Source organism: Cervus canadensis, chromosome 6 (assembly GCF_019320065.1).
Source record: "Cervus canadensis isolate Bull #8, Minnesota chromosome 6, ASM1932006v1, whole genome shotgun sequence".
NCBI lineage: Eukaryota > Metazoa > Chordata > Mammalia > Artiodactyla > Cervidae > Cervus > Cervus canadensis.
In genome coordinates, this window is record NC_057391.1 from 73,909,645 (window position 1) to 73,935,209 (window position 25,565).

General features: G+C 40.2%; 2 protein-coding genes across 10 annotated transcripts in view; both read left to right on the plus strand.

The window, feature by feature from the left end:
- The window catches only part of GPHN (gephyrin), a 524,662-nt gene extending 513,929 nt beyond the window's left edge, over positions 1-10,733 (plus strand). For all 8 annotated transcript variants that reach the window (XM_043472320.1, XM_043472318.1, XM_043472321.1 and 5 more), the window contains 3 exons: positions 310-413; positions 8,559-8,655; positions 9,735-10,733. In XM_043472320.1, coding sequence (XP_043328255.1) covers positions 310-413; positions 8,559-8,655; positions 9,735-9,868 — 335 coding nt within the window. In that variant the 3' untranslated portion in view covers positions 9,869-10,733. The remainder of the gene's footprint in view (positions 1-309; positions 414-8,558; positions 8,656-9,734) is intronic.
- An 8,583-nt stretch (positions 10,734-19,316) lies between these two features.
- Positions 19,317-25,565, plus strand: part of FAM71D (family with sequence similarity 71 member D) — a 29,337-nt gene continuing 23,088 nt past the window's right edge. Inside the window, exons 1-2 of one of the 2 annotated variants that reach the window (XM_043472322.1) lie at positions 19,317-19,652; positions 24,782-24,866. The gene's annotated coding sequence lies outside the window, so the exon portion shown is untranslated. Of the gene's footprint in view, positions 19,653-24,258; positions 24,325-24,781; positions 24,867-25,565 lie in introns of those variants that run through there. The other variant, XM_043472323.1, reaches the window with a different exon arrangement.

Here is a 25,565-nt window from a genome sequence, read left to right on the forward strand (position 1 = left end):
AATAGCAAGTCCAAACTGATTAGTAAGGGCGTCAGTGTATGGCTCTCAGGAAAGCAAAAATAAATGGTGTTCAGCAGCTTCTGTGCATCAGAAGTCTGCGTTTCACTGGTAGATCCAAATGTTTACACGCTCTGTGCCATTTGGTTGAGTCTAGCTCTATTCTGGCATCCTTTTGGATTCAAGGTGATTCAAAAGAGGAAGGCTGGTGGTTAGTCACTTCATCCCCTCTGATAGCTGAAGGTTTAGACAGTCATGATTTTCTGACATTTCTGTGTGTGTGCTGTGAATAACTGCTTGGTTGACTTCCAGGGAACCCTGTGTCAGCCGTGGTCACCTGCAATCTCTTTGTTGTGCCTGCACTGAGAAAGATGCAAGGCATCTTGGATCCTCGGCCAACCATCATCAAAGCCAGGGTAACGTTTTCTAATGACCAGAAACCAAAACTGAAGCCTGAGAACAAATAAGGATATGACTTTTTAACTGCCCAAAACAAACATCTAGAATTTTATATTGCTGCCATTCAGTCCCTCAGCCACGTCCTACTCTGTGCGACCCTCTGCAGCACACCGGGCTTCCCTGTCCTTCACCATCTCCCACAGCGTGCTCAAACTCATGTCCATTGAGTCAGTTTTGAGGGAAAATGTGATTATATTCCTCTCTTCATGATAGAAAACAAAGGGAAAGGAGTCCCCTTTATTCCCTTCCCACATTATTCCACGACTCCTAAAGGGAATAATTTTCTTCAGCTAGAAGTCCATTTAGGAATGGATACGTAATGACAAAATGGTCAATAGAACACTAAACTAATACTAAACCCTATGGAAAGAGGGATAAAAATTCCCTTTTCCCTAGGTAAACTTACAGAGAATAGCAATTTATTTGATCACTTTTTCTGTGACCCCACTGATCAATTTTAAACAGTTGAGAAAAAGACAATTAAAGGACCAGAAAGAGATTCTAGTGAAACAGAAGGAAAGGGTGACCATATTGTTTGGAAAAGTACTACTAAGACTGAGGAGTTAGACCTGCAGTAAAAGTCACTCAGAAATTACAGTCCCCTTCTCACCACACTAACTTCAGCTTGATTTACTGCTAGTCAACTAACTATGTAATATAGTTTCTGTGTAACTTGTGAACAATTTCCCTGGCAATTTAAACTAATACTCAGCCAGTGCTTTTCTTTAAGATTTACTGAGGTATAATTTATATACACCAATTGCACATATTTAATGTAGACATTTTGAAAACTTTGGATAAACACAAACACCCATGATACCATCACCACAGTCAAGGTACTAAACAACGTCCATCACCTCCAGAAATCCCCTGGTGTTCTTTGATTTGTTTGTTTCATGGTAAGAGCATTTAATGTGAAAACTATCCTCTTGAAGTATTTTAAAATGCACAGTACCACATAACTATAGGCAATATACTGTACAGCAGATGCCTTAGAACTAATTCGCCTTGCATAACAGAAACTGTATATCCATTGAGCAACAGTCTCCCATTTCCTCCATCCCTCAGCTCCTGACAACCACTGTTCTATCCTTCGCCTCTGTGAGTCTCACTATTTTAGATACTTCCTGTAAGTGGAATCTGGCAGTACTTTTGTAACTAGCTTATTTCACTTGGTGTGATGTCCTCTAGGAATATCCATGTTGCCTCATGGGAAACAGTATGGAGTTTCCTCAAAACTTAAAAGTAAAACTACCATGTGATCCAACAATCTCACTTTTGGATATATGTCAAAAAGAATTGAAATCAGGATCTCAAAGAGATATTTGCACCCCACCATCTGTTGTAGCATTGTCCTCTATCACAAAGATAAGGAAGCAACCCAAATTTCAAACAACAGATGAATAGATAAGGAAAATGATGTATATGTGTACAATGGAACATTATTCAGCTTTTAAAAAAGGTTAGTCATTGATCATCACAAGATATAATTGAATGCCTGTTTATGTGAGAATATTATGGCCTATAGACTGATTTAAAACAGATATTGAAAATGGTACAACTGTCTATGATTTATAAGAAGTGTAAGCCAGTTTTGTTATTACTAGGAGATGAAAATTATAACTAGATTATAGAAACTTTGGGAAAATGAAGTTGAAACTGATCTGTACCAGCATGCATAAGAATTTTTATGTTACGTGATAAATTTCAGATGATTTGTGGGGCAAATGAGCTCAAGCCCCTCTCTTTTAGACTAATGAAATCAGTGCTTATAACTTCTCTGTACTTTTAAGAGTTAATGTCAAGCTCCTTTAAAACCACTCTTTGGAAGCTTTGACAGGGCTCAAACAGAGTCCAGGCCCTCAAAATCAGCCAGGGCCTAGAGCGTGTCACCTGGGGCCTCCACTCAAATAGAATCCCCTTTTGTCATCTGTTTTCTCAGAAACTCTCTTCTCCAGTCCGTGCAGCAATTAGTCCAACCTCTCCCCCGAGTCTCCTGGAGCTTTCACCTTCCCATATTATCACCAGCAAACATTCCAAACACATTCAGGTTTTGTCAGTTGTCTAAAAGTCTTCTTTTGTGCCTGACCTCTTTTCATCAGTTGCTTTATTTCCATAATTCTTGATAATTTTATTTTTGCTCCAGCTGCTCACATGCCTGTCCTTTTCAATGCCGTGAAGTGCTCCATCTCAAAACTCACCAACTCTGGTATACAGTTCAAGAACAATGACAAGTTACCTACCAGTAGATATAAAAGAATTTAAACACCTCACCCTTTTTCCTCAGTCCATAAGCCCCTTCTGGCTTAACCCTTTTTCTCATCCAGCGTAAATCCTATAGTGAATCACTTCAACTTTTTCTAACACCCTCAATTTTTTTTTTTTTTTTTTGCCTTTCCTTCCTTCTACCACAATCACTCTAAGAATCCACAAAGTTGAATCAGTTTTCCCTTTTTTGTCCTTCACTTTTATTCCCAGGGCACTGAGTACAACTGGAGAAGAGTGTGCATCTGTTCGAGTTATCACTTCCAATTTAAAATCTCAGGAGGGGCCAAAATTACCCTTGAAGAACCTTGGTATATCTTGTGGATCAGCTTTTTCCATTCCTTACTCCAGCCTTCCAGATCTTCACCATTCTCCTAACGTCCCCTCCACTGTCCGCATCCCCTGTGTTTTGTAGCCAAATAAGCCTGATTTGAATAATTGCACCAACATTTGATGGTTTCTCTTCCTCTAATCTTGCTTCCTTTTAAATCCCTTTTCTGTCTAACCAATCATTGTCAGCACCTCCAATTAAAATTCTTCAATGCTTCCCATGACCGCAGGGTTAAATTCAGACACTCAAGTGAGCATAGGAAGCCCTCCATCCCAAGACCTGTTTTCCCTCCAGTGTTACCTGCTTCCCATCCTGCATTCTGACCATACCAAGCTTTTTATTGCCTCCAGGATGAGCATGAGATCGCCTTCCTAGAAGGTTCTCCCCTAACCACCACCTTCTCTTTTCTCAGCTTAGAAAATTCCTTAATCATAAGACTCAGGCATCATCATGCCCTCTATGAATCCTTTCCCAGTGTCCCTAAGAAGGCTGATTATTTACTTCTTTGTGCCCTTTTATACCATATAAATGGCTCCATAACAACATTATTACACTATATTTAGAACTGGACATGGAACAACAGGCTGGTTCCAAATAGGAAAAGGAGTACATCAAAGCTGTATATTGTCACCCTGCTTATTTAACTTATATGCAGAGTACATCATGAGAAACTCTGGGCTGGAAAAAGCACAAGCTGGAATCAAGATTGCCGGGAGAAATATCAATAACCTCAGATAGGCAGATGACACCACCCTTATGGCAGAAAGTGAAGAGGAACTAAAAAGCCTCTTGATGAAAGTGAAAGAGGAGAGTATAAAAGTTGGCTTAAAGCTCAACATTCAGAAAACTAAGATCATGGCATCCAGTCCCATCACTTCATGGGAAATAGATGGGGAAACAGCGGAAAGGGTGACAGACCTTATTTTTGGGCTCCAAAATCACTGCAGGGTGGTGATTGAAGCCATGAAATTAAAAGACACTTACTCCTTGGAAGGAAAGTTATGACCAACCTAGACAGCATATTAAAAAGCAGAGACGTTACTTTGCCAACAAAGGTCCGTCTAGTCAAGGCTATGGTTTTTCCAGTGGTCATGTATGGATGTGAGAGTTAGACTGTAAAGAAAGCTGAGAGCCAAAGAATTGATGCTTTTGAACTGTGGTGTTGGAGAAGACTCTTGAGAGTCCCTTGGACTGCAAGGAGATCCAACCAATCCATCCTAAAGGAGATCAGTCCTGGCTGTTCATTGGAAGGACTGATGCTGAAACTGAAACTCCAGTATTTTGGCCACCTCATGCGAAAAGTTGACTCATTGGAAAAGACCCTGATGCTGGGAGGGATTGGGGGCAGGAGGAGAAGGAGATGACAGAAGATGAGATGGCTGGATGGCATCACCAACTTGATGGACATGAGTTTGAGTAAACTCTAGGAGTTGGTGATGGACAGGGAGGCCTGGCATGCTGCGATTCATGGGGTCGCAAAAAGTCGGACACGACTGAACGACTGAACTGAACTGAACTGATGCTAGATAATTCTTCGAAGTCACTTCTCTAAAAGATGGACAGGACAAAGAGGAAGGACAAAATATTCTCCCCTTTTTTAGTTAACAAATTTTGTTTTCTATAGCACATCCAAGTTCACTGCAAAATTAAGCAGAAAGTACAAAGAGTTCCTGTATTAATTCTCCTCCCGGCCCCACAGACACACACAATCTCCCCGACTGTTGACATCCTGTACCACAGTGGTACATTTGTTACAATCAGTGAACCTACAGTGACACATTCATTTTCCCCCAAAGTCTGTAGTCTACATTAGGGTTCACTCTTGCTGTTGTGTATTCCATTGGTCTTGATAAATGTACAATTACATGTATTGACCCCTGGGTTGGGAAGATCCCCTGGAGGAGGGCATAACAACCCACTCCAGTATTCTTGCCTAGAGAATCCTATGGACAGAGGAGCCTGGCAGGCTACAGTCAGACACGACTGAGCGACTTAGCACACAACACGCACCATTGTGGTGTCATACACTTTCACAACCCAAAAACCCTCTGCACTCTGCCTGTTCATTCCTCCTTCCCTACTAACCCTTGGTCTTTTTACTGTCTCCATAGTTTTGCCTTTTCCAGAAGATCATATTTTTGGAATCATGCAGAATGTAACCTTTTCAAATGTCTTCTTTCACTTAGTAATATGAATTTAAGTTCCCTTCATGACTTTTCATGGCTAGATAGCTCATTTCTTTTTAGCACAGAATAATATTCCTTTCTCTGGATATGCCACCATTTATCCACTCACCTACTGAAGGGCATCTTTGTTGCTTCCAATTTGGGCAATTATGAATAAAGCTGCTAAACGTATTTGTGTGCAAGTTTTTGTATGAACATAAACTTTCAGTTCACTTGGGTAAATACTAAGTTAAGGAATGTGATTAATGGATTGTATGATAAGATATATCTAGTTTTGTAAGAAATGCCAAAATGTCTTCCAAGTAGCTGTACCATTTTGCATTCCTGCCCCAGCGATGAGTCCCTGTTCTTCCACATTCTCAACAGGATTTGGTGTGGCCAGTGTTTTGGATTTTTGGCCTTTCTAGTAGATATCTCGTGATATCTCACTGTTGTTTTAATTTGCAGTTCCCTGTATGATGTTGAACATTTTTCATATGCTTTCTTCTCATATATGTATCTTCACTGATACAGTGCTCAGTTCTTTTGCCCAGTTTTTAATTGGATTGTTCATGTTCTTACTATTGAGTTTTAAGAATTGTTTGTTTATTTTGGATAACAGGTCTTTATCAGGCATGCTTTGTACAAATGTTTTCTCCCAGTCTGTGGCTTTTCATCTCACTTTATTGACCTTTCTTTTTTTCCTTTTCTAATTCTCTCCATTAGATATTTACATGTAGAGCATACCATATAATACCACACCAAATAATACAATTTTATCTCTTGAGTGACTGCTATGTGCCAGAAAAATACTCAAAGGAAGCCAAGGACTCCTAGTCCATAGCTCACTCCCCAATTTTGAATGAGTGGAAAAAAAGTAAAACATCCACAATTTGCAATGTTCTTCCACCAAAATATATATGGTACATCATTATTATGTATGTACCATGGTACATCATGGTACATCATTATTTTAAGCACTGATGGTCATAGTAAATAGGTGCTTTCTTAAGCTAACTTATGTAATATACCAGAACTATAATGTCAGTACAACTAAATATATTAGTGAATAAAGTATTCTGCATTTCAGTAAAATACCACAAAACCCTGATTAGCTTCATCTCTTGCTACAAAAGGAACAGCTCTTTGTGAGGCTGTGAAAAAAATTCATTCGCTTCAAATTGATGCAGTTCTTATTTATTAAATTAACATAAATATACTCCTTTAAAACAAACAACCCCATTTTGTAGATGAACAAACAGGTATGGGGAAGCAAAATAACTTTCCAGTTCAGCATACCAGTTAACAGTCAGGCTGGGAGTAGAACATGGGTGCTGGTAGCTTCACAGTCTAGTATCTGCTGCACTGCACTGCAGTGAGCCAGTCAGCGCCATTGCTGGGGAAAAGCTTAAACATGTAGCAAATGACACGACCATGTGATAGCTCTTATGGCTTAGAACTGGAAAACACACATACCCATGGGGAGAGGTTGAAAGACAGAGATTTTTGTCCTCAGGTAAGCACAGAATAAATTAGGAACAGGGGCAAGTTATCCCCCACAGTAGATACGAAATAGGGTATAAACATAAGTAATATCACATAAAAGAGTTGAGTGTGATTTAATTAAGGAGAAACACCCTTGAATTGAACTTTAGTCTAGATTCCAGAGAGAAAGCCTAATTAGAATAATTGTTGTTGTTCAGTCACTCAGTCGTGTGCGACCCTTTGCAACTCCATGGACTGCAGCACACCAGGCCTCCCTGTCTATCCCCATCTCCCGGAGCTTGCTCTAACTCATGTCCATTGAGTCAGTTTGCCATCCAACTATCTCATCCTCTATCACCCCCTTCTTCTCCTGCCTTCAATCTTTCCCAGCATCAGGGTCTTTTCTAATTAGTCACGTCAGGTCGCCAAAGGATTGGAGCTTCAGCTTCAGCATCAGTCCTTCCAATGAATATTCAGGATTGATTTCGTTTAGGATGGACTGGTTTGATCTCCTTGCAGCCCAAGGGACTCTCAAGAGTCTTCTCCAACACCATAGTTCAGAAACATCAATTTTTCTGCACTCAGCCTCCTTTATGGTCCAAATCTCACATCCATATATGACTACTGGAAAAACCATAGCTTTGACTATATGGACCTTTGTTGGCAAAGTAATGACTCTGCTTTTTAATACACTGTGAAATATTACTCATTCATAAAAAAGAATGGAATAACACCATTTGCAGCAACATGGATAAACCTATAGATTATCACACTGAGTGAAGTAAGTCAGACAGAGAAAGACAAATATCATGATATCACTTATGTGTGGAATCTAAAAAAAGTACAAATGAACTTACCTACAAAACATAAATAGACTTACAGGTGTAGGAAACAAACATGATTACCAGGGAGTAAGGAGGCTGTGTTGTTGTTTAGTTGCTAAGTTGTATCCACCTCTTTTGCGACCTCTGTCCATGGGATTTCCCAGGCAAGAATACTGGCGTGAGTTGCCACTTCCTTCTGCAAGGAATCTTCCCAGCCCAGGGATCAAACCCACGTCTCCTGCCTTGGCAGGCAGGTTCTTTACCAGTGAACCACCAGGGAAGCCCACCAGAGAGTAAGAAGAGGGAAGGGATAAACTGGAAGATTAGGGTGACCTACACACTACTATGTATCTAGTATATATAAGATAGATAACTAATAGGGACCTACTGTATAGCACAGGGAACTCTGCTCCATACTCTGTAATGGCCTGCATGGAAATAAATCTAAAAATGAGTCTATATGTGTGCAACTGATTTGTTTTGTTTTACACCTGAAACTAACACAACATTGTAAATCAGTTGTACTCCAATGAAAATCTAAAAAATGAAAGAAAGTAACTGTCCCTTTTATATTAAAGATACGTATATGAATGAGTTGCTAAATTAGCACTGCAGTAAATCTGTTTACTGGATGGATGGATGGAGAGATGGACAAAGGGATGGGGAGATAAATGTATACTGAGCTTGTTTGTTGAGGTCTACCTCTTTTACTCTCAGTGTTAAAATATCTGCCTTAATTTCTCAATTCATAGGTCAAATTAGACTTCAAAAATAGATTTTGTGTTTTTCATCTACCCTTTTCCCTACTGCAAATACCAACTTCTTAGCCTCCTTTTCTCTTTTTATCAGAGCAACCCAACCTCTGGACTTCCTGTATTAAGAACATAAGGTGGCAATGGTGGAGACAGCAGAATGCCAGGATATTTCCCTGTCCATTGCACTCTTTGCATGACCACCACCACCCTATAGTTTTAAGAGATGATCAAGTTTAAGAGTGATTGAGTTTGTTTTCCTTTCCTCTCTTTTCCGTAGTTATCATGTGATGTAAAGCTGGATCCTCGCCCGGAATACCATCGGTGTATTCTGACTTGGCATCACCAAGAACCACTCCCTTGGGCACAGAGTACAGGTTAGTCCTTCACACCTGCAGGTATCTCTTTGCACCCCTTCTGTTAAAACACGGATTTATGTATAACCTCCTTCCTTGAGTATACCTAATTTTGTAATTATTGTACTTTTTCCCTTCTGAGAGATTAGATGTTAAGTTATTCCTAAACAGTGAGACATAACAGGGCAGGAGTAAAGAATACTAATTATTGTTTAGTTATGCCTTGGAACTGTATTTCTAGACAAACGTTTGAAATACAAATCTAGAATTACAGAAGATTTTTATCTGTTTGTTCAACCAGTAAATTCTAAGCATAACTTTGGTTTTAGGAAAAGGAGGGGGCTGTGGCTATGCCACGCTGAAATGTGACATTAAAACCCAATTAGAGTATGATTCTCTCTAAGGACTCAGAAATCAACTTGGATAATTGAGTTCTGTAGTTACCTGATATAGACTTTAAATTTTTATTCCCAACTTCTCTAGTCATATTTTACCTGACTTTTGATGAAATTCCAGAAAAAATTTAAACAAAGATCCTATTAAGTGCAAATATCAGTTAGCACAGTGAGTAAGTACATGGGCTTTGCCATCAGAGATTGCTTGCAAATTGGCCACCAACTAGTTAGTAGGACCATAGGCAAGTTACCTAACCTCTTTTGAGGTGTCGAGAATTAAATAAAGTAGTTGAGTAAAATGCCTACCACCTTGTCTGGTACTTAAGTAAATACAAAAGAAATGGTAGCCACTGCTGTTATTATCATAATTATTTTAATAGGTTTTAAAAACCTCTCTTTTAGACACACATCACACGTTACCCTGAATTGAGAAATTCAATGGCATTTTCCATAGTGCTGTAAAATTTTGGTTTTGTTCCCTTAAACAATAATTTTTAATGTTTATTTTTTAAAGTTCAGTGAGAAGATAGTAGGATACAATAGCTAGGTCACCTGAAAAAGATACTGGGAAGTCTGATCATCTTTCTTCCTCTTGAAGACCTGTGTTTCTGTTCATCAGTTTTTATTTTGAGAAGAACTACAAGGGCTCCACGTGCATACTCTGTGATGCTGCTGCCGCCACTGTAATAAGGTATTTCCTCCTAGGTAATCAGATGAGCAGCCGTCTGATGAGCATGCGCAGCGCCAACGGATTATTGATGCTTCCTCCAAAGACAGAGCAGTACGTGGAGCTCCACAAGGGCGAGGTGGTGGACGTCATGGTCATCGGACGGCTATGATGGTCACCAGTGGGAGAAAGCTTTGATGCATGTCCACATATCATTGACTGTATCCTGTAATATGCAACGGCACAGCTAGTTTTTCTGATTTGGATAAAAGTTGATCTGTATAGTCAACATCTTGAACTATATTTCAAAAGAATTTAAATACCTTTTAAAGAAAAAAACACCTAAAAATAAATCTTAACAGACAACTCTATTCTGATTATATCAAAGCAAATTTTTCCTTTCTTGCAAATTGCTTTGTGTGTTCAATGCTAGGTCTGATAGCGATAGCTTTTAGTAGACAGCAGTAGGTGCCTGCAGAACTTGTGTTTTTCTCATCTTTAAAATACAACTACTTATGCTCTTAAATCAAGGCTGTCTGCTTATTTATACTAGCGTAGGCAACACTTGGATTTCCCTTCTTAGTATGCTTCATAACTGCTTTCCAGAGAGCGTCCGCTTGTTCTTGACCATGTATCGTGTTTATGTGCGCAGTGCCAAGCGAAGAGTGACTGGGTGGCCGCCCTGCCCTGCCTGCAGGAGAGCCAGCCCCGCAGAGCGTCGGGGAGCGGCTCTCATCCCAGTAGCCTCGTGGCACAGTACTCTTGGGCAGTAACTGGATACCTTTTATTTGAACAAACAAACTGGGGGGGAAAATGCTTCCTTAAGTGCTGACAGCCTTTTTAACCAATACATTTAAAATTGTACAGAACAAAAAATAAAATCAAAGACTGATCTTGTACAGATATTAGTGTTACCAGCATTCATGTGGAAATCAAGAGCAAAGACAAAACAATGTTAAACAACTCTGTACCATAACATTTTCTGTAATGATACTGAAACTTAATGAATAAAAAAAATCCTTGGTCATTATTTAAAATCCATGGTGTTGGCCTTGTTATTTAGAAAAAGAGAGAGAAGATAATCATGCCATTCTGGTGGGGTGCTGCTTGGATAAAAGCAATAGTTAAGATGGCTTAGCAAGGTGAAGTGGTATAAAGGAGTTTTTTTTAAATATAGGGTAGTCTATATTTTACTGTAGCATTGTGCAAAGATAGACTAGAAAGTAGGGAAGAATCTGCAGTTGGTCTGGTCTTCCCAGCCATAGCTGGAGAAACTGAATTTTTCTTTCAGATGTCATAGAAACAAGTCAAACATCTACAGTTTTTTGGAATGGGGGGTAAATAAGTAATGAACCAGACAATTGCCAGTGAGTACCTGGGCTTTTTTTATCATGATCAGAAGTAAGAAATGGGAAAAATCTGTATGACCACAGAAAATACAACAATTAAAATATATGCTGTCCACAATGGCTTCTTTAACAAAAACTTAAGAGCACTTTTCAAACAGTGGTAACCTGGGACATTAATATACTGTATAGTTAGTAAACCAAACAACAAACATTGGTTTACTAGTAAACAAGAAGCTAAATGATGATGATGAATAAAGTCAAGTTGTGAACAATAAATATTTGATACTGATACTTGATATTTCCAAAGTTGAAAATAAAATGTTCTATATTTTAAATGTATATTTTCAATTTAAAAAGATAAGGTTAATTGAGGTCAAATGAAAACCCATGCAAAGAGTTCTTCACCTACATTCATCCAAGAAACATCTATGAAGCATCTACTGTGTGCTTGAGTGTAAGGTCCAGCATGCTATACTGTTTACACGGATGAATAGGGATAAAGCTGACATTATGATCCGTCAAGAAAAATTTAAAAACATGTGCAACTAAGCATAATATTTGATGTGTTTGATATTTCATAGTACAGGATAGAATTGTAGAATGTGATAAATGCTGTTAATATAGTTCAGATTTAAAGAGTTGGAGGTGTTCAGATGGGAACCTTTTTAAGATAAGATTTCAAGGGGTAAGAAATTTTAGTGGGTCTTGAAGGAAAGGTAGAATTTTAAAGGTGATAATGCAGAAAGAGGGTATTCCAGAAATAGAATTACGTATAATTAATAATAATTTTTATTTTTTTACAGAATGTAAGACCCACAAGGGCAATGATTTTTGTTTGTTTTGTTTACTGACATCCCCAGGTCCTTAGAGTTTCTGGCATATGTACGTAAGTGTAGGCGTATGTAACTATTTGTTCCATGAAACATATTATACGGAGTTTACTATGTGCCATTCCCTTTTCTAAGTAGTCTTCATATGCTTCGTATTCACAGCAATGTTGTATTACTATTCCTATTATAATGAGAAAACTGAGGCACAGAGAAGTTAGGGAACTTGTCCATGGTGACACAGCTAATAAGAGGAGGAGCCAGGATTCAGACTTAACAAGCTGGCTTCAGAGTCCATATTCCTAAAACTCAGCCACAGAAACAGAAAGTTGATATATTTGTAAGACCAAAAAGTACATGTTTGAGGCCCAAACTATGAAGTTCTCAAATGCCTGGTTCTAGATTTTCTAGAGACAATTAGACCACTAGAGATTCTTGATCAGGGAAGCATTAGGCTCAGAGCCTTTTTTTTTTTTTTTAATTGCTCTGGCAGCACTGAACAGGATAGACTGGATTGGGGGAAAACTGGAGAGAGACACCAATTAGAACCGACCGTGACTGTGCAGGTGAGGAGTGTTGATGACAGCCTTAGCTATGTGGTGGGGGTGATGGTGGTGGGGGGTCATGACAGCTGAGTGCACCTTTGAACAGGGAAAATCGAAAGAGTTTTATGGCTGATTGAAAGTTTTGGAAAGGAAGTTAGACAAAGAACATGATTCAAAGTCTCTTGTCATAGCTGACTGGGAACATGTTCAACAATTAACCAAAAAATGAAGTCAGAAAAGTGGATTTTCTGCAGGAGCTGGTAAGTTTAGACATGTGTTTGAGATGCCAGAGGAGCACTAAGGTAGCCATGTCCTGTTGGCATTTGAAAATATAGGTTAGGAGCTCACAAAAGAGATGCTGGCTGAATGTAATCTTGGGGATCACTCACATAAAGGTGATCTTTGAAATGTAAGGGTAAATAGGAAAATTTATCAAAAAAGGACTTGCCAGTAAGACAGGCTTGCGGAGCTTTTTATTTTGGAGTGTTGCTGGAAAAAGCCATGAATGGAATGAAAGGAAAAGCAGTTTGTAGAAGAGATGAAATAGGATGCTGCAGTATCGCAAAACCAGGGAAGAGAGTTTCAAGAAGGAAGGATGTGTGTTAGTTGCTAGATTGTGTCCGACTCTTTGCAGCCCCATCGACTGTAGCCCACCAGGCCACTCTGCCCATGGAATTCTGGAATGAGTACCCATTTCCTTCTCCAGGGGATCTTCCTGACCCAGGGATGGAACTCGGGTCTCCTGCATTGTGAGCAGATTCTTTACCTCTGAGTCACCAGGAAGAATAATCAACTGTCAAAAAGAAATGTCAACAAGGATGAGGGCTCAAAAAGAATCTACTGATCAGGCAATCATTTGTGAGCTACAAGAGTGCAATTTCAGTCATGAGTGGAAGGCAAAAATCATATAGCAAAATAGAAATCATGACTGAATCATTTGAAACATGGGCATGAGAAAACAAAGACAGACACAGGATGGTGGCTTGAACCAGTAACAAGATGGGGAAAAGATTTTTGTTTGTGAGTTCTGAGAAAGGAGAAACAATAGTAGTGGGCATATTAAAAGTTTGAGAGTAACATTCCAGGTGGAGAAAGAAGAGGAAGGAAGAGTTGCATTTAAGGATCCTGATGGCCCATTTAGACTGGAGAAGAAAAGGAACATTTTTCCTTCTGAGTTAGAAAAGGTAAAAAAAAAAAAAAAACCACACATTTGAAGTAGATTTAAGGAAAATTTAATTGTAAAGTTAAAGACTGATAGTTCCACTTGGCACAGTGAAAATCCATGTCATATAATCTATTTGCATTTATTTGAGCAAAATTAATTTAGAATGCCAAATGCCAGGCTGGATGAAGCATAAGTTGGAATCAACATTGCCAGGAGAAATATCAATAACTTCAGATATGCAGATGACACCACCCTTATGGCAGAAAACAAAGAGGAACTGAAGAGCCCCTTGATGAAGGTGAAAAAGGAGAATGAAAAAACTGGCTTAAAACTCAACATTCAAAGAACAAAGATCATGGCATTCGGTCCCATCACTTCATGAAAAATAGATGGAGAAACAATGGAAACAGTGACAGACTTTATTTTCTTGGGCTCCAAAATCAGTGCAGATGTTGACTGCAGCCATGAAGCTAAAAGATGCTTGCTCCTTGGAAGAAAACTATGACCAACCTAGACAGCAAATTAAAAAGCAGAGACATTACCTTGCCAGAAAAGGTCCGTCTAGTCAAAGCTATGGTTTTTCCAGTAGTCATGTATGGACATGAGAGTTGGACCATAAAGAAGGCTGAATCCTGAAGAACTGATGCTTTTGAACTGTGGTGTTGGAGAAGACTCTTGAGAGTCCCTTGGACTGCAAGGAGATCCAACCAGTCCATCCTAAAGGAAATCAGTCCTCAATATTCATTAGGAGGACTGATGCTGAAACTGAAGCTTCAGTACCTTGGCCACCTGATGTGAAGAGCCAACTCGTTAGAAAAGACCCTGATGCTGGGAAAGATTGAAGGCAGGAGGAGGAAAAGGGGACAACAGAGGATGAGATGGTTGGATGGCATCACTGACTATGGACATGAGTTTGAGCAAGCTCTGGAAGATGGTGAAGGACAGGGAAGCCTGGCGTTCTGCAGTCCATGGGATTGCAAAGAGTTGGTCACAACTGAGCAACTGAACAACATTTTAGAATTATGCATATATCGCATATTATGATTGATTGTCTTAGTATTATAGTTGATACTTAAATAAAAGATTGTAAAATAAGTGCTATTAAGTGATGTTGCATGTTACAGCAAGTTGATTCTTTGGGTAGCTTTTATTTTTGAAGTTATTTTCTAACCAACAAAACTTTCTGGATCTAACCCATAACCAACTCCTGATCTTCATGAAACCCTCATAGGTAAGTTATTATCATTCCTAGTTATAGAAAGTGGGAATTTATGTAAGTATAAAATTCAAAGAAAATAAATTGTGTATCTTGTTATCCCAATGATGATGATCTGTGTTAAATAATGCCTTGTATTCTAACAGGCTTATAAGAAGCATGAACCTCCACTCTCTGTTATAGAGTTGCATTATTATAGAGTTCATTAATAACTTGACTTAGAACCAAGAGGTTAAAAAAATTGCTCAATTCTGGCTATTTTTATTTTTTTGCATTCAGCAATATTTCTCCTGTAGTCTTTTGTAATAGTTCAATAATTTATTTAACAAGCATATATTAAGTTCTTACAGTATGCCAGGCTCCATGATAGACTCCAGGGATACAATGATAAATGAGACAAAAGCTCTAGTATCCAAAAGGAGACAGATGATGAAAAAGCAAAAAAAAAAAAAAGACAAATTATGAGAAATCTATGAAGAAAGTCCTATTATATGTTAGAGAGTAACTGGATGAAGGCGTAAACCATCTTCAGTAGTGTCAGGGTCCAGCAGGTAAGAAAGGCAGCAATCACACTGAGAGACTTTAGTGTAGGAGTACTAATTTAAATTTGTGTTGGACATCTGGAAAAGCACAGAGAAGACACTGAGGTGTCAGAGATAATAACTATGGGAAGCAGATACCACAGCTCGGGCTGGGGAGGTGGGAGGGAAAGGTTAGGATTATCAGAATCTGGAAGCTCATAGGTCAGAACCCTGGGAGGTAGGGCTCAACCCTCCGAGGAAAGGGCACTGCCCAGATGTTGAATGGCTAGAACCAGTTGCCATTGCCAGGGTGACACGCAGAGAATAAAAAAACAACCCGGAAGGAACATAAGTCCCTTCTTCCCACCCTCTGCTTTCCAAGTTCCCTGTAGTCTGATGCAGCCTATTGTTGAACCTAGCCAGAAGCCAGCTGGCAAAGAAAAAAAAGAAATGTAGCTGGCTGAGTTCCAGCCCCAGCACTATTCAGCACTGCGGAATACAGTGGTGGATTTGGCGCTGGGAGGCAGTCACTTGTCCAGGAATTGAGGAAAGGGTTCTCTAAGCAGGTGATATTTGAGCTCAGAGCAGAAGATAAGCCCCTCACGTTAACTGAGAGAAGAGCATTCAGAGGGAAGGGCTTAAAGAATACAACCCCAGAAAGGAGACTGAAGCATGATGAGGGAGGGGGCAGGATCTAAAATACAGCTGGACACGACTGAAGCCAGGATGAAGCAAGATCACGCTCACACGTGTAGGCTCTTGGGTGTGATACTAAGAACACACACACCTGGTGATGTATGTCAAATAGCCTCATAGCATGGGGAGCCACTGAAGGTTAAAAAAAAAAAAAGGCTTATTTAGTAAACACCTATTGAATACAAGGCACCACTCTAGACAGGGGCTCCTGCAGACAAGGAACCCACCCTCCCTGCCTCCTACAACTGTCCCTCTGCCTGTATTTTATTTCCTGGTTAATGGCACCACCATTTACCCGTTTCCCAAACCAGAAACATCTGAGTCATTCTTTCTTCTCACGTCCCACATCCGATTAGTCACTAAGTTCTGTCAACTCTACTAATAGTTCCTACATTAACCCACTCATTTCTAGTCCCACTGCTACCATCTTAATCTGTACGCCTCTGGAATTGCCCTCCCCGAATTCATCCTTCACGCTGCTACCAAAGTGGTTGATCCAGAGCATAAATCTCTCTGTGCTAAAACTCCTCATGAGAAAACTGCTGCAACAAATGAAGTCCAAGCCCCAGTCAGGGCGGTTAAAGTCCTCCATGATCTAGCCCCTCCGTCATCCACATTCATTTTTCCCCCTCCCACTTCACTGAACACCAGACCATTTGCAGTTTCCCCTTCAAACCATGTCATTTTATGCCTCAGCACCTTTGCTCAGGGTGCTAATCTTTCAGGATTAACCTTGGACACTAACTCTTCCAGAAACCCTTCCCTAAATCCCCAAACTGGACTAAGCGCCCCTTATCTGTGCTTCCACTTATCACTGCATCCCATAGGCATCACCCCTCCTCCACTTAATGATAGAGACTGTTCACCTCTGCAGCCCCAGCTTGATACGGTGCCTAGGAAATAGTAGGTTCTCATTACTAAACTTACTGACAGAATTGACCTTGGATAGTACTCAGCAGGGAGCCAGAGACAGAACCTGACAAGAAAACTTCATATCCCATGCTTAGAACATGCAGCAGAGGGGACCCCACGCAGGCATGAGCAAGTGGGCACATCTCATGAGGGACAAGGGCAGAGGGCTAATTGGTATGGACCTCACTTCAACAGAGTGCCTCGAACTCAGAACTATGGCATCATCTCCAAGAACAGTTACAAGTATGATTTAATACTCTGTGCATGTTAAACAGGAGAAGGCAATGGCAGCCCACTCCAGGACTCTTGCCTGGAAAATCCCACAGACGGAGGAGCCTGGTGGGCTGCAGTTCATGGGGTCGCTAGGAGTCGGACACGACTGAGTGACTTCACTTTCACTTTTCACTTTCATGCACTGGAGACGGAAATGGCAACCCACTCCAGTGTTCTTGCCTGGAGAATTCAGGGACAGGGGAGCCTGGTGGGCTGCCGTCTGTAGGGTTACACAGAGTCGGACACGACTGAAGTGACTTAGCAGCAGCAGCAGCATGTTAAAAAACATTAATATTTTAAAGATGAATATTTAAAATATACCATGATTTTTATTTCCCTCCTTTGCTGTTTATTCACGTTTTAAGATACTGGTAGGGGGAAAAAAATGGAAGTGAGAAAGGAAGCATTTCATCAAGACGTCAGAATTAGTAACAACAACATGGAAGAGGTGAGATCAGATTTATGTAAAAATGTTTCCTGGCCCTGATGCAGGAAGCATGGAAAATGGCCAGTGATCATGCAACAAATATGCTGAATGAAGAGGTGAGTTACAAGAAATCTAGCCAATGATACTCATACAATTAGAAGAAGAATTTGTCCATCCAGAAGAGGGCATTCAGGATAGAAGCAGGAAAGGGAGTGTCTGAGGCAAAAATAAGAGGAAATCCTTTGATCTCACACATGTAGAGGCTGCCCTTATTGGCAGACTGAGCCAGTTATACATGGAGAGATATTACCAGAGTCTGCTGCCAGTAGACACCCCAATGATATATCCGGTCCTCAATTCTGGGAAAGCTGTCCTGATATATATCCTATGGGATTGGATGCTGTAACCTCCCTGACCCCAGCACCTGGTCCCAAATGGAAGTTACAGTTCTTAAGGAAATAGAAACCCTATCATCCACTCAAAAACTCAGATGATATTTATTCTGAGATACTGAATGTTCTCTGGGCCCTGTGCAAAGCAAGTGTTTAAGCCTGCAATATGGTGACCCAAGTGAAGCGAATTCACCAAGGCAACACCCTCCAATCCCGAGTGGTTGGTTAGTATCCCCCTTGTGCTCTTCCATCCTCAGGAGTAGGTGAGGAGGTGGCTAGACAGGTAAGCACCTGCAGCCCTCGACCATAACACAAAGGTGAAGAAGGACAGTCTGACAGGGAAGCCACACAGAAAAACAAAGACAAATAATCATGCTGCTTCAAGAGGGAGGAGATCTTCAGAGAGAGAATACCGTGTGTTTCATTACATTCATTCATTCATCCAACAAACAATTACTGGGTTGGGTGCCTACCACAGCCTGTGTCAGAATATACTAGAAGCTGAGGTATAAAGATGCTTTATGAAATTAAAAGATGCTTACTCCTTGGAAGAAAAGTTATGACTAACCTAGACAGCCTATTATAAAGCAGAGACATCACTTTGCCAACAAAGGTCCGTCTAGTTAAGGCTACAGTTTTTCCAGTGGTCATGTATGAATGTGAGAGTTGGACTATAAAGAAAGCTGAGTGCTGAAGAATTGATGCTTTTGAACTGTGATGTTGGAGAAGGCTCTTGAGAGTCCCTTGGACTGCAAGGAGATCCAACCAGTCCATCCTAAAGGAAGTCAGTCCTTAATGTCCATTGGAAGGACTGATGTTGAAGCTGAAACTCCAATACTGATGCGAAGAGCTGACTCATTGGAAAAGACCCTGATACTGGGAAAGATTGAAGGTGGGAGGAGACGACAGAGGATGAGATGGCTGGATGGCATCACTGACTCAATGGACATGAGTTTGGGTAAACTCTGGGAGTTGGTGATGGACAGAGAGGTCTGGCGTGCTGCATTCCATGGGGTCACAAAGAGTTGGACACCCCTGAGCGACTGAACTGAACTGAGGTATAAAGAGGCCTCTGCCCTCTAAGAATATCACCTTCTTTTGAAGTTTTTCTTCACAGAAGCCCAGAGTGGCTTAAATATTCGTATGTTTAAAGTCTCTGAAAATTGGGATGTAGTTAGATTGAAGGATAAATTATCACTTGAATGATAAATGATAGTGTTTTCAACTCCTCAGTAAGGTGTATTTTCCATGGTGATCCTGTGACTACATGGTCTCTTCTCTCCAGGGAAGCCTGTGAAATCTTCACACAGCAACCAGAACCGCAGCTCCGGAGCTGCGCGGGCTCCACAGGAGCGCTGGCGACATCTGAGCCCAGGCTCTGCGTTCAGGTCTGCTCTTCGCTTACTTCAGAGACGACGTCAGCACTCTATGATGCGGGAGCCTGAGAACAATGCCCAGGGCAGCCTGGCCTCCTGCGTTCTTTTACTAAGTGGTTAGTTGCCTGCCCAGTAGACTGAGAGCACCTTCTGCCAAGGAAATGTGAGAAGAGTTGAAAACGTGCTATTTGGAGACTATTCTCCTAGTAGACATCCAGGAGATCTCCGGAGATCTAATTCATCCTCACTTCCCCGCAGTAAGTGCCTGCCTGCTTCCTGCCACGTTAGTGTGACCCTGAGGGACAAGGAAAGGAGAGGTGAACGAACCCTCATGATCTGAGGGCAGAAGGTCTTCCCTCTTTCCATCTTTCCCTTTTCCTTTATAGTTTCATTTCCTTCTGGTTTCAACCATAACAAGCGAGAAATCTCAGATTTTTAATCGAACTTCTCTATTGAACTCCTTGAAAATAATTTGAGAGTTTGTTTGAAAACAAGGTTTCTGGATGATTTTTAAATTCCGATTTTTCAAACTGTTACCCCAGTTTTCTCCCATAAGTGACTGAATTGAATGAATTTATGGAGATAGTCATTTTAGGTTATTCAAATGGGAGAGAAGATCTAGAAGACAGGGTTTTTCTGTTCAAAGCTGAAAGGTTAGTTGGAGCCACATTGTCAGAAGAGAGGGAGCCCGTAACAGATCGTCTCTCAGACTCAACTACAATTGTGACCTAGGATTGTGATGGACCAATCTGAAAATGTGTTTATTACTGTGTTAAGAATCTTGAGGGAAAATGTAAGTAAATGCTTTGCTTCAAAGTGCTACAAGGAATGAATCTCCAAGCGCCAAGTAGTATTACAGAGACCAGCTCCGATATGTGACAGGTAAACCTATCATTCAAGAGCTTTCACATAATTACAAGAAACAACACACACAGAAGAAAAAGACAGGAGAATCTACATGGTCAGTACCTGGGTGTTCACTATGGAATTCTTTCAACTTTGGTGCAGCTTTGAAAATGTTTTATAATAAAATACCAGTGAGGGCAAAGCCTCCATGAAAGTAGTAAATAGCCAACACTTAGAACATTTTCAGGGACATGTATAGAAACCCCCTCTGATTTCAGTGGTCAGAAAAACTACCAAAACCATTTCCACATTGGCTCCCACTCTCTCCACTTCCCAATTTCCATTAAAACTCAAGGTGCCAAAGGTCCAAAAATTTCCCAGTAACCAATAACCACATCATCATCACCATCACAGGGTGAAGAGACCTCATAGCTATACTATTTTTAGCACTAATAGGGCCTTGGTCTTTCTTGAAGCATTACCCAGCTCTGGGAGGTCCTAGTGACATCATGAAAGTCTAGAGCAAAGCTGAAGTAATTCTATCCCTGAAATGTTACAAGTCATTGCTTCTCTGTGCTTGGTTTCCCCATTAAAATCCTGGCATTAGTTTCTGGTCTGTAATCAGATTTAGTTTGGAATCTGTTTTGTTTTACTAAAAGTAGCCAACAATACTTTTCAGATGAAAATCTGTACTATAATTCTGCAGCAAAGTACAACCTGATGTAACTCTCTGCTGAATTAATCTCCACTTAACTGGAACTAAAAAGAGAAACAGGAAAAACTGAGAGAGGGGATAAAGCACTAATTAAAAGAAATAAGGGCTGCAAAGAATCTGCAACTGATAGGATAAATTAGGGTTCATCTCAAATAGAACTAGATTCTTTTATGGTGTCCTTACTCCACAACACACAAATCACATTTATCTGTAATATCACTCCATATCTTACTTGCTTAATTAGATGTATAAGACAATTAATGGACTTGGTGAAAGGCATAGATTATTGGAAAAAATATAAACTTCGATGGTGAAAACTAATGCACCATCCTTGTAGGACATGATATAACAAAGGGTTCTGTGCATCTGTGAAATGATGCCAGTGTTTCCACAGTGGCCTATAGCAACCTTACTTTGTTTCTCTGCTTTAATTCACACATTAATTCAGCACATATTTATTGTAAATTCATAAGCCATACATTCATTGACGCTTTAATGTGATTAAGCTATTTTTAATACTAAAATTTATTTTTTATTTGAGTTCTATATTGTAGATAGACCTCTACTGCACATGTAATAGTAGTAAAGCAAGATAGTATGAACTTTCATAGACAATTTGCATAGTCTTGTTTTACTCCTAAAATATTTTCATAGAATCTATAAATGTTCAGCTTATTAATATGATAATGCTATTGCCAATTACCCCCTCAACACCTCTGCTCTGACTTTTTGTCATCAAGGCCATGTTCACATGATTCGTTCTCTGACAATTCAACAGTCGCAGGATGATACAAAAGAGATATAAATGCATTATTCATGTTTTACATTTATCCTGACTAAAAATTTATCCATGGATAATGATGAAAATGTTCCAATGTAAGATTAGGAGATCATGGTGTCAACTGCACAATTCTGTAAAGACACTAAAAATCATTGAATTGTACTAACCCTTTAAATGAGTGAAGTTGATGGTACATAAATTATATCTCAATAAAACTATTTGAAAAACCTATCCATGGATAAAATTATTAGGAAGACAAAAACCACCTGTGAAAGCCCAGCCCACACAAATTAGAGTTATTATGAATCACCAGAGTTAATAACATTATTTCTGTAAGGGTTGCTCATTGGCTGAGACGGCGGGGGTCTGTGAGCGGGCTGCTCATCGTGATCTCCCCACAAGAAAGGACAGCAGAGCACAGGGCCTCTTCAGAGGGTGAGCTGTGAATCATCTACTGCTCTTTAAGGGAGAATCTCTTCCCAAACGCCAGTTGAACCATTGGGTGCAATTTATTCTGGTAAATCTTAGATTGTGATGTTCCATATAGGTCCACACTATGATTAGTAACTGTTGTTGTTTTTTTTAAAAAAAATACTTATATTTAATGTCATGGGAAAATATTAGTATATATTGCATATATGAAGCAATTTTAAAACTTCCAGTTTCACAGATATAAGGTATATATGGCTAAGGATATATATATATATAAGAGAGAGAGAGAGATACATATATATTGATATAGACAGAGCTATACCAAAACTTTTTTTTTTATACCAAAACTTTAATACTATCTCTAGGTATTAAGAGTAAACCTAGTAAATAGTTAACAGCTGACCTTGCTTTTGAACCACTGATAAAATGTGTTGTGTGCGTGCACAGCCACACAATTGGTTTCACAGAACAATTCATACACTTCAAGAATTGTTAAATAGTGCTGTCCCGACTAATTAACTGAGATAACTGAAGAGATTAGGGATGGGAGCTTTGGTGTACAAAGTGTTAATCTCAAACCACAGTTACAACAAAACTAGTTAACATTCAGCACACATTTACCAGCCATACACATAATCCAAAAGTACCAAAATATATCCAGAACAAGTGCTTAGCAACAAACAATTTTCAAAAATCCTATCACATCAGAAAAGATAAAAGATTCTATTTCATTTCCTGCTCCTTGGCTGATCCCACCCTTTGTTCCACGGTTCAAAGCGGATGCGAGGGGCCAGGCCTGGTCTTGGTGGCCAGTCCCCTGGAACACTTCCTTCCTCTCATTCTCTCCTCCCTCTCAGTGGCCCTGGATCCAAGCTGCTCCTGTTCCCCATGAGAGATCATCTGCCCTCTGGAGGCATTTTTCTCACATCCAGGGATTCTGGGGGCCACATAAATGCCAGCACTGGGAAAGGGCCACAGGGCATATACAGAGCAGTACGTGTTTGTGAACAAGACACACCCTCCAATATGTGGATGTTGTCACTTTGTCAGAGTGATCTTTTTTTAATGTGCACTTTATCACCCACTTCTGGATGAGCAAGAGTCAACTACTGCATTTTGTCAAATCTAAAATCCGTCATTTATAAGATATAATATTATTTTATGGGCCAATGAGAAGGAAAAATGCAGCTAATTATATAACTCAATGCTTTCTTACAGCTTGGAATTTTTCACATGGTATTTATCTATCACCCTCTGAGCCCTCATCCTCTGGCTGTTTCTTAGAGGAGTGCCCCACTCTAGTCTCTGGGACCTTCTTCGAAGCCTCTGTGTGCATGCTACAAGTTTTACACTGAAACTTTCTTAATCTTACCAGAAAGGGTCAACAAGAGACTTTAAGGTTTTCATTAACATCACATTTTAAATGGCAATTAAATGTAACCTAGGTAGTACAACCTATGTATATAATTTAACATGAACAACCATGACTAAGTCTAGGCACATGCAGCCAAGTGACAACCACCAGGAGATTCTGTCCCCCCCCCTGCACACACACACACACACACACACACACACACACCATGAAGAGTGATCACAAGACATACTCCATTTCAGTTTTTAAGCTGAGTAAAAATATGTTCCTTAGAATGAATGAAACTTGGGAAATATGAAATTAACAGTGATCAAGAAGGAACCCAGTCCAGCAAACAATGGGGAGATTATACCTTTAGACACAGGGTCAGGGGTGGTGGATCAGTGTTCACTGTGCAGTAGCCATGCTGTCCAATGTTTTTTATGCATCATTGTGTCCGGTGGGCCCAACGCTGAGTTGAGGCAGATGTTTTATCCTCATTTTACAGATGAGGAAGCTGATCTCAGAGATGTTAAGTAACATGCCAAGGTCACAAAGGAACAGGTGACAGAGCCCAAATACAAACCCAGATGTGTCTGACTCCAGAATCCTTTATATCCCCACCACACCAGTTTCCATGCTGGTCTTAATAGCACTTGAGTTCTGAGAGCAATTACACTTGTAGTTGGCCTGGTCCCAAGTATTCCTGAAGGGGGTTACTTCAGAATTTTATGGAGAGGAAAAAGGATTGTCTACAGTGACTCACAATATATGGCATGAGAACTACACACTAGTGATGAAATGGTGAGATGAGCCTATGTAAGTGTATACATATACACAACTACCAGTTGAGATTATAGAGAGTTGAATGGGTGTTCTGGCTCTTTATAGGAAGACAATACCCAGGCTTCTCAGGACCCTACATTGCACAGTGGTTCTTTGAGTCTATATTACTAGCCACCTCATATGATCAAATATCCTCATTGACTATAGGAACCCAGGATTTCCCTTACTTGGCAGTTTCAGACCTGCTGCAAGCTACAGACTCATGACTGTCTGACTCTACTCACCGAAAGCCATGATCAAGACCATCGAAAACAGCTCAGTTCAAATAGAGACAGCAGCTCTCTGACCACTGATGTAGTTAATGGAACTCTTTCTAAGGCATGGCTCTCATGTGTGAAATGAAAGTATGGATTAGTGTTGAAATTTTCTTCCTTTATATATGCCTTATTTTCCATTTTTGTTTCCTTTACAAAAGACTTCATCATGAAAAAGAGGAAGCCCAAACTGAAGTGAGTTAAAACTTTACCTCGAAGAGGATTCTGGCTTGGCCCTGAATTGAGGTAAGAGGTGATGGTGCATATGCGGGTTAGGAAGGAACCACATGGAACCACTTCTCTTGATCTCTCTTGCCCTTTAGCTCTCCTTCCCAGGCTTTTCTTTTTTTTTTTTTTTTTTAGCTGCACCAGGTCTTAGTTGCGGTATATGGGATACTTTAGTTGCAGCATGCAAACTCTTAGTTGCGGCGTGTGAGATCTAGTTCCTTGATTAGGGATCAAATCTGGGCCCCCCAGATTGGGAACATTGAGTCATAGCCACTGGACCACCAGGGAAGTCCCTCTAGGCTTTCTTTTTCTCTTTTCCTCTTCTGGGAAAGATAAGACGCTGTACCAAAGACATTGCTTACAGGGATCAACACTTCTAGACCTCAGGCAAGGACATGGGAACTGACAGAAGAGAGTCTGTCTGGGCTGAGAGAGATGAAGTAACATGACGCTCGCTCTGGGAAATGAAGGGTGAATAGCTGCTGTGGTATTGCTGATGACCCTGGCCTGAAAGCCTGCTGACCTTTGCTTTCCTTCCTCTGTCATACCTTTCTCTCATCTGAAAGTGTACTTTTCTTATGATTTCTTGTCATATCTGAGGAGATCTCTATATATTTAGGCCCCAAATAATCCAACTGATGTTTTCATGCATCTTCCCTCCTCCAACCTCTCATTCCTTCTTCCTTGTATTATTATTCCCATCTGTCTTTCCAAGCA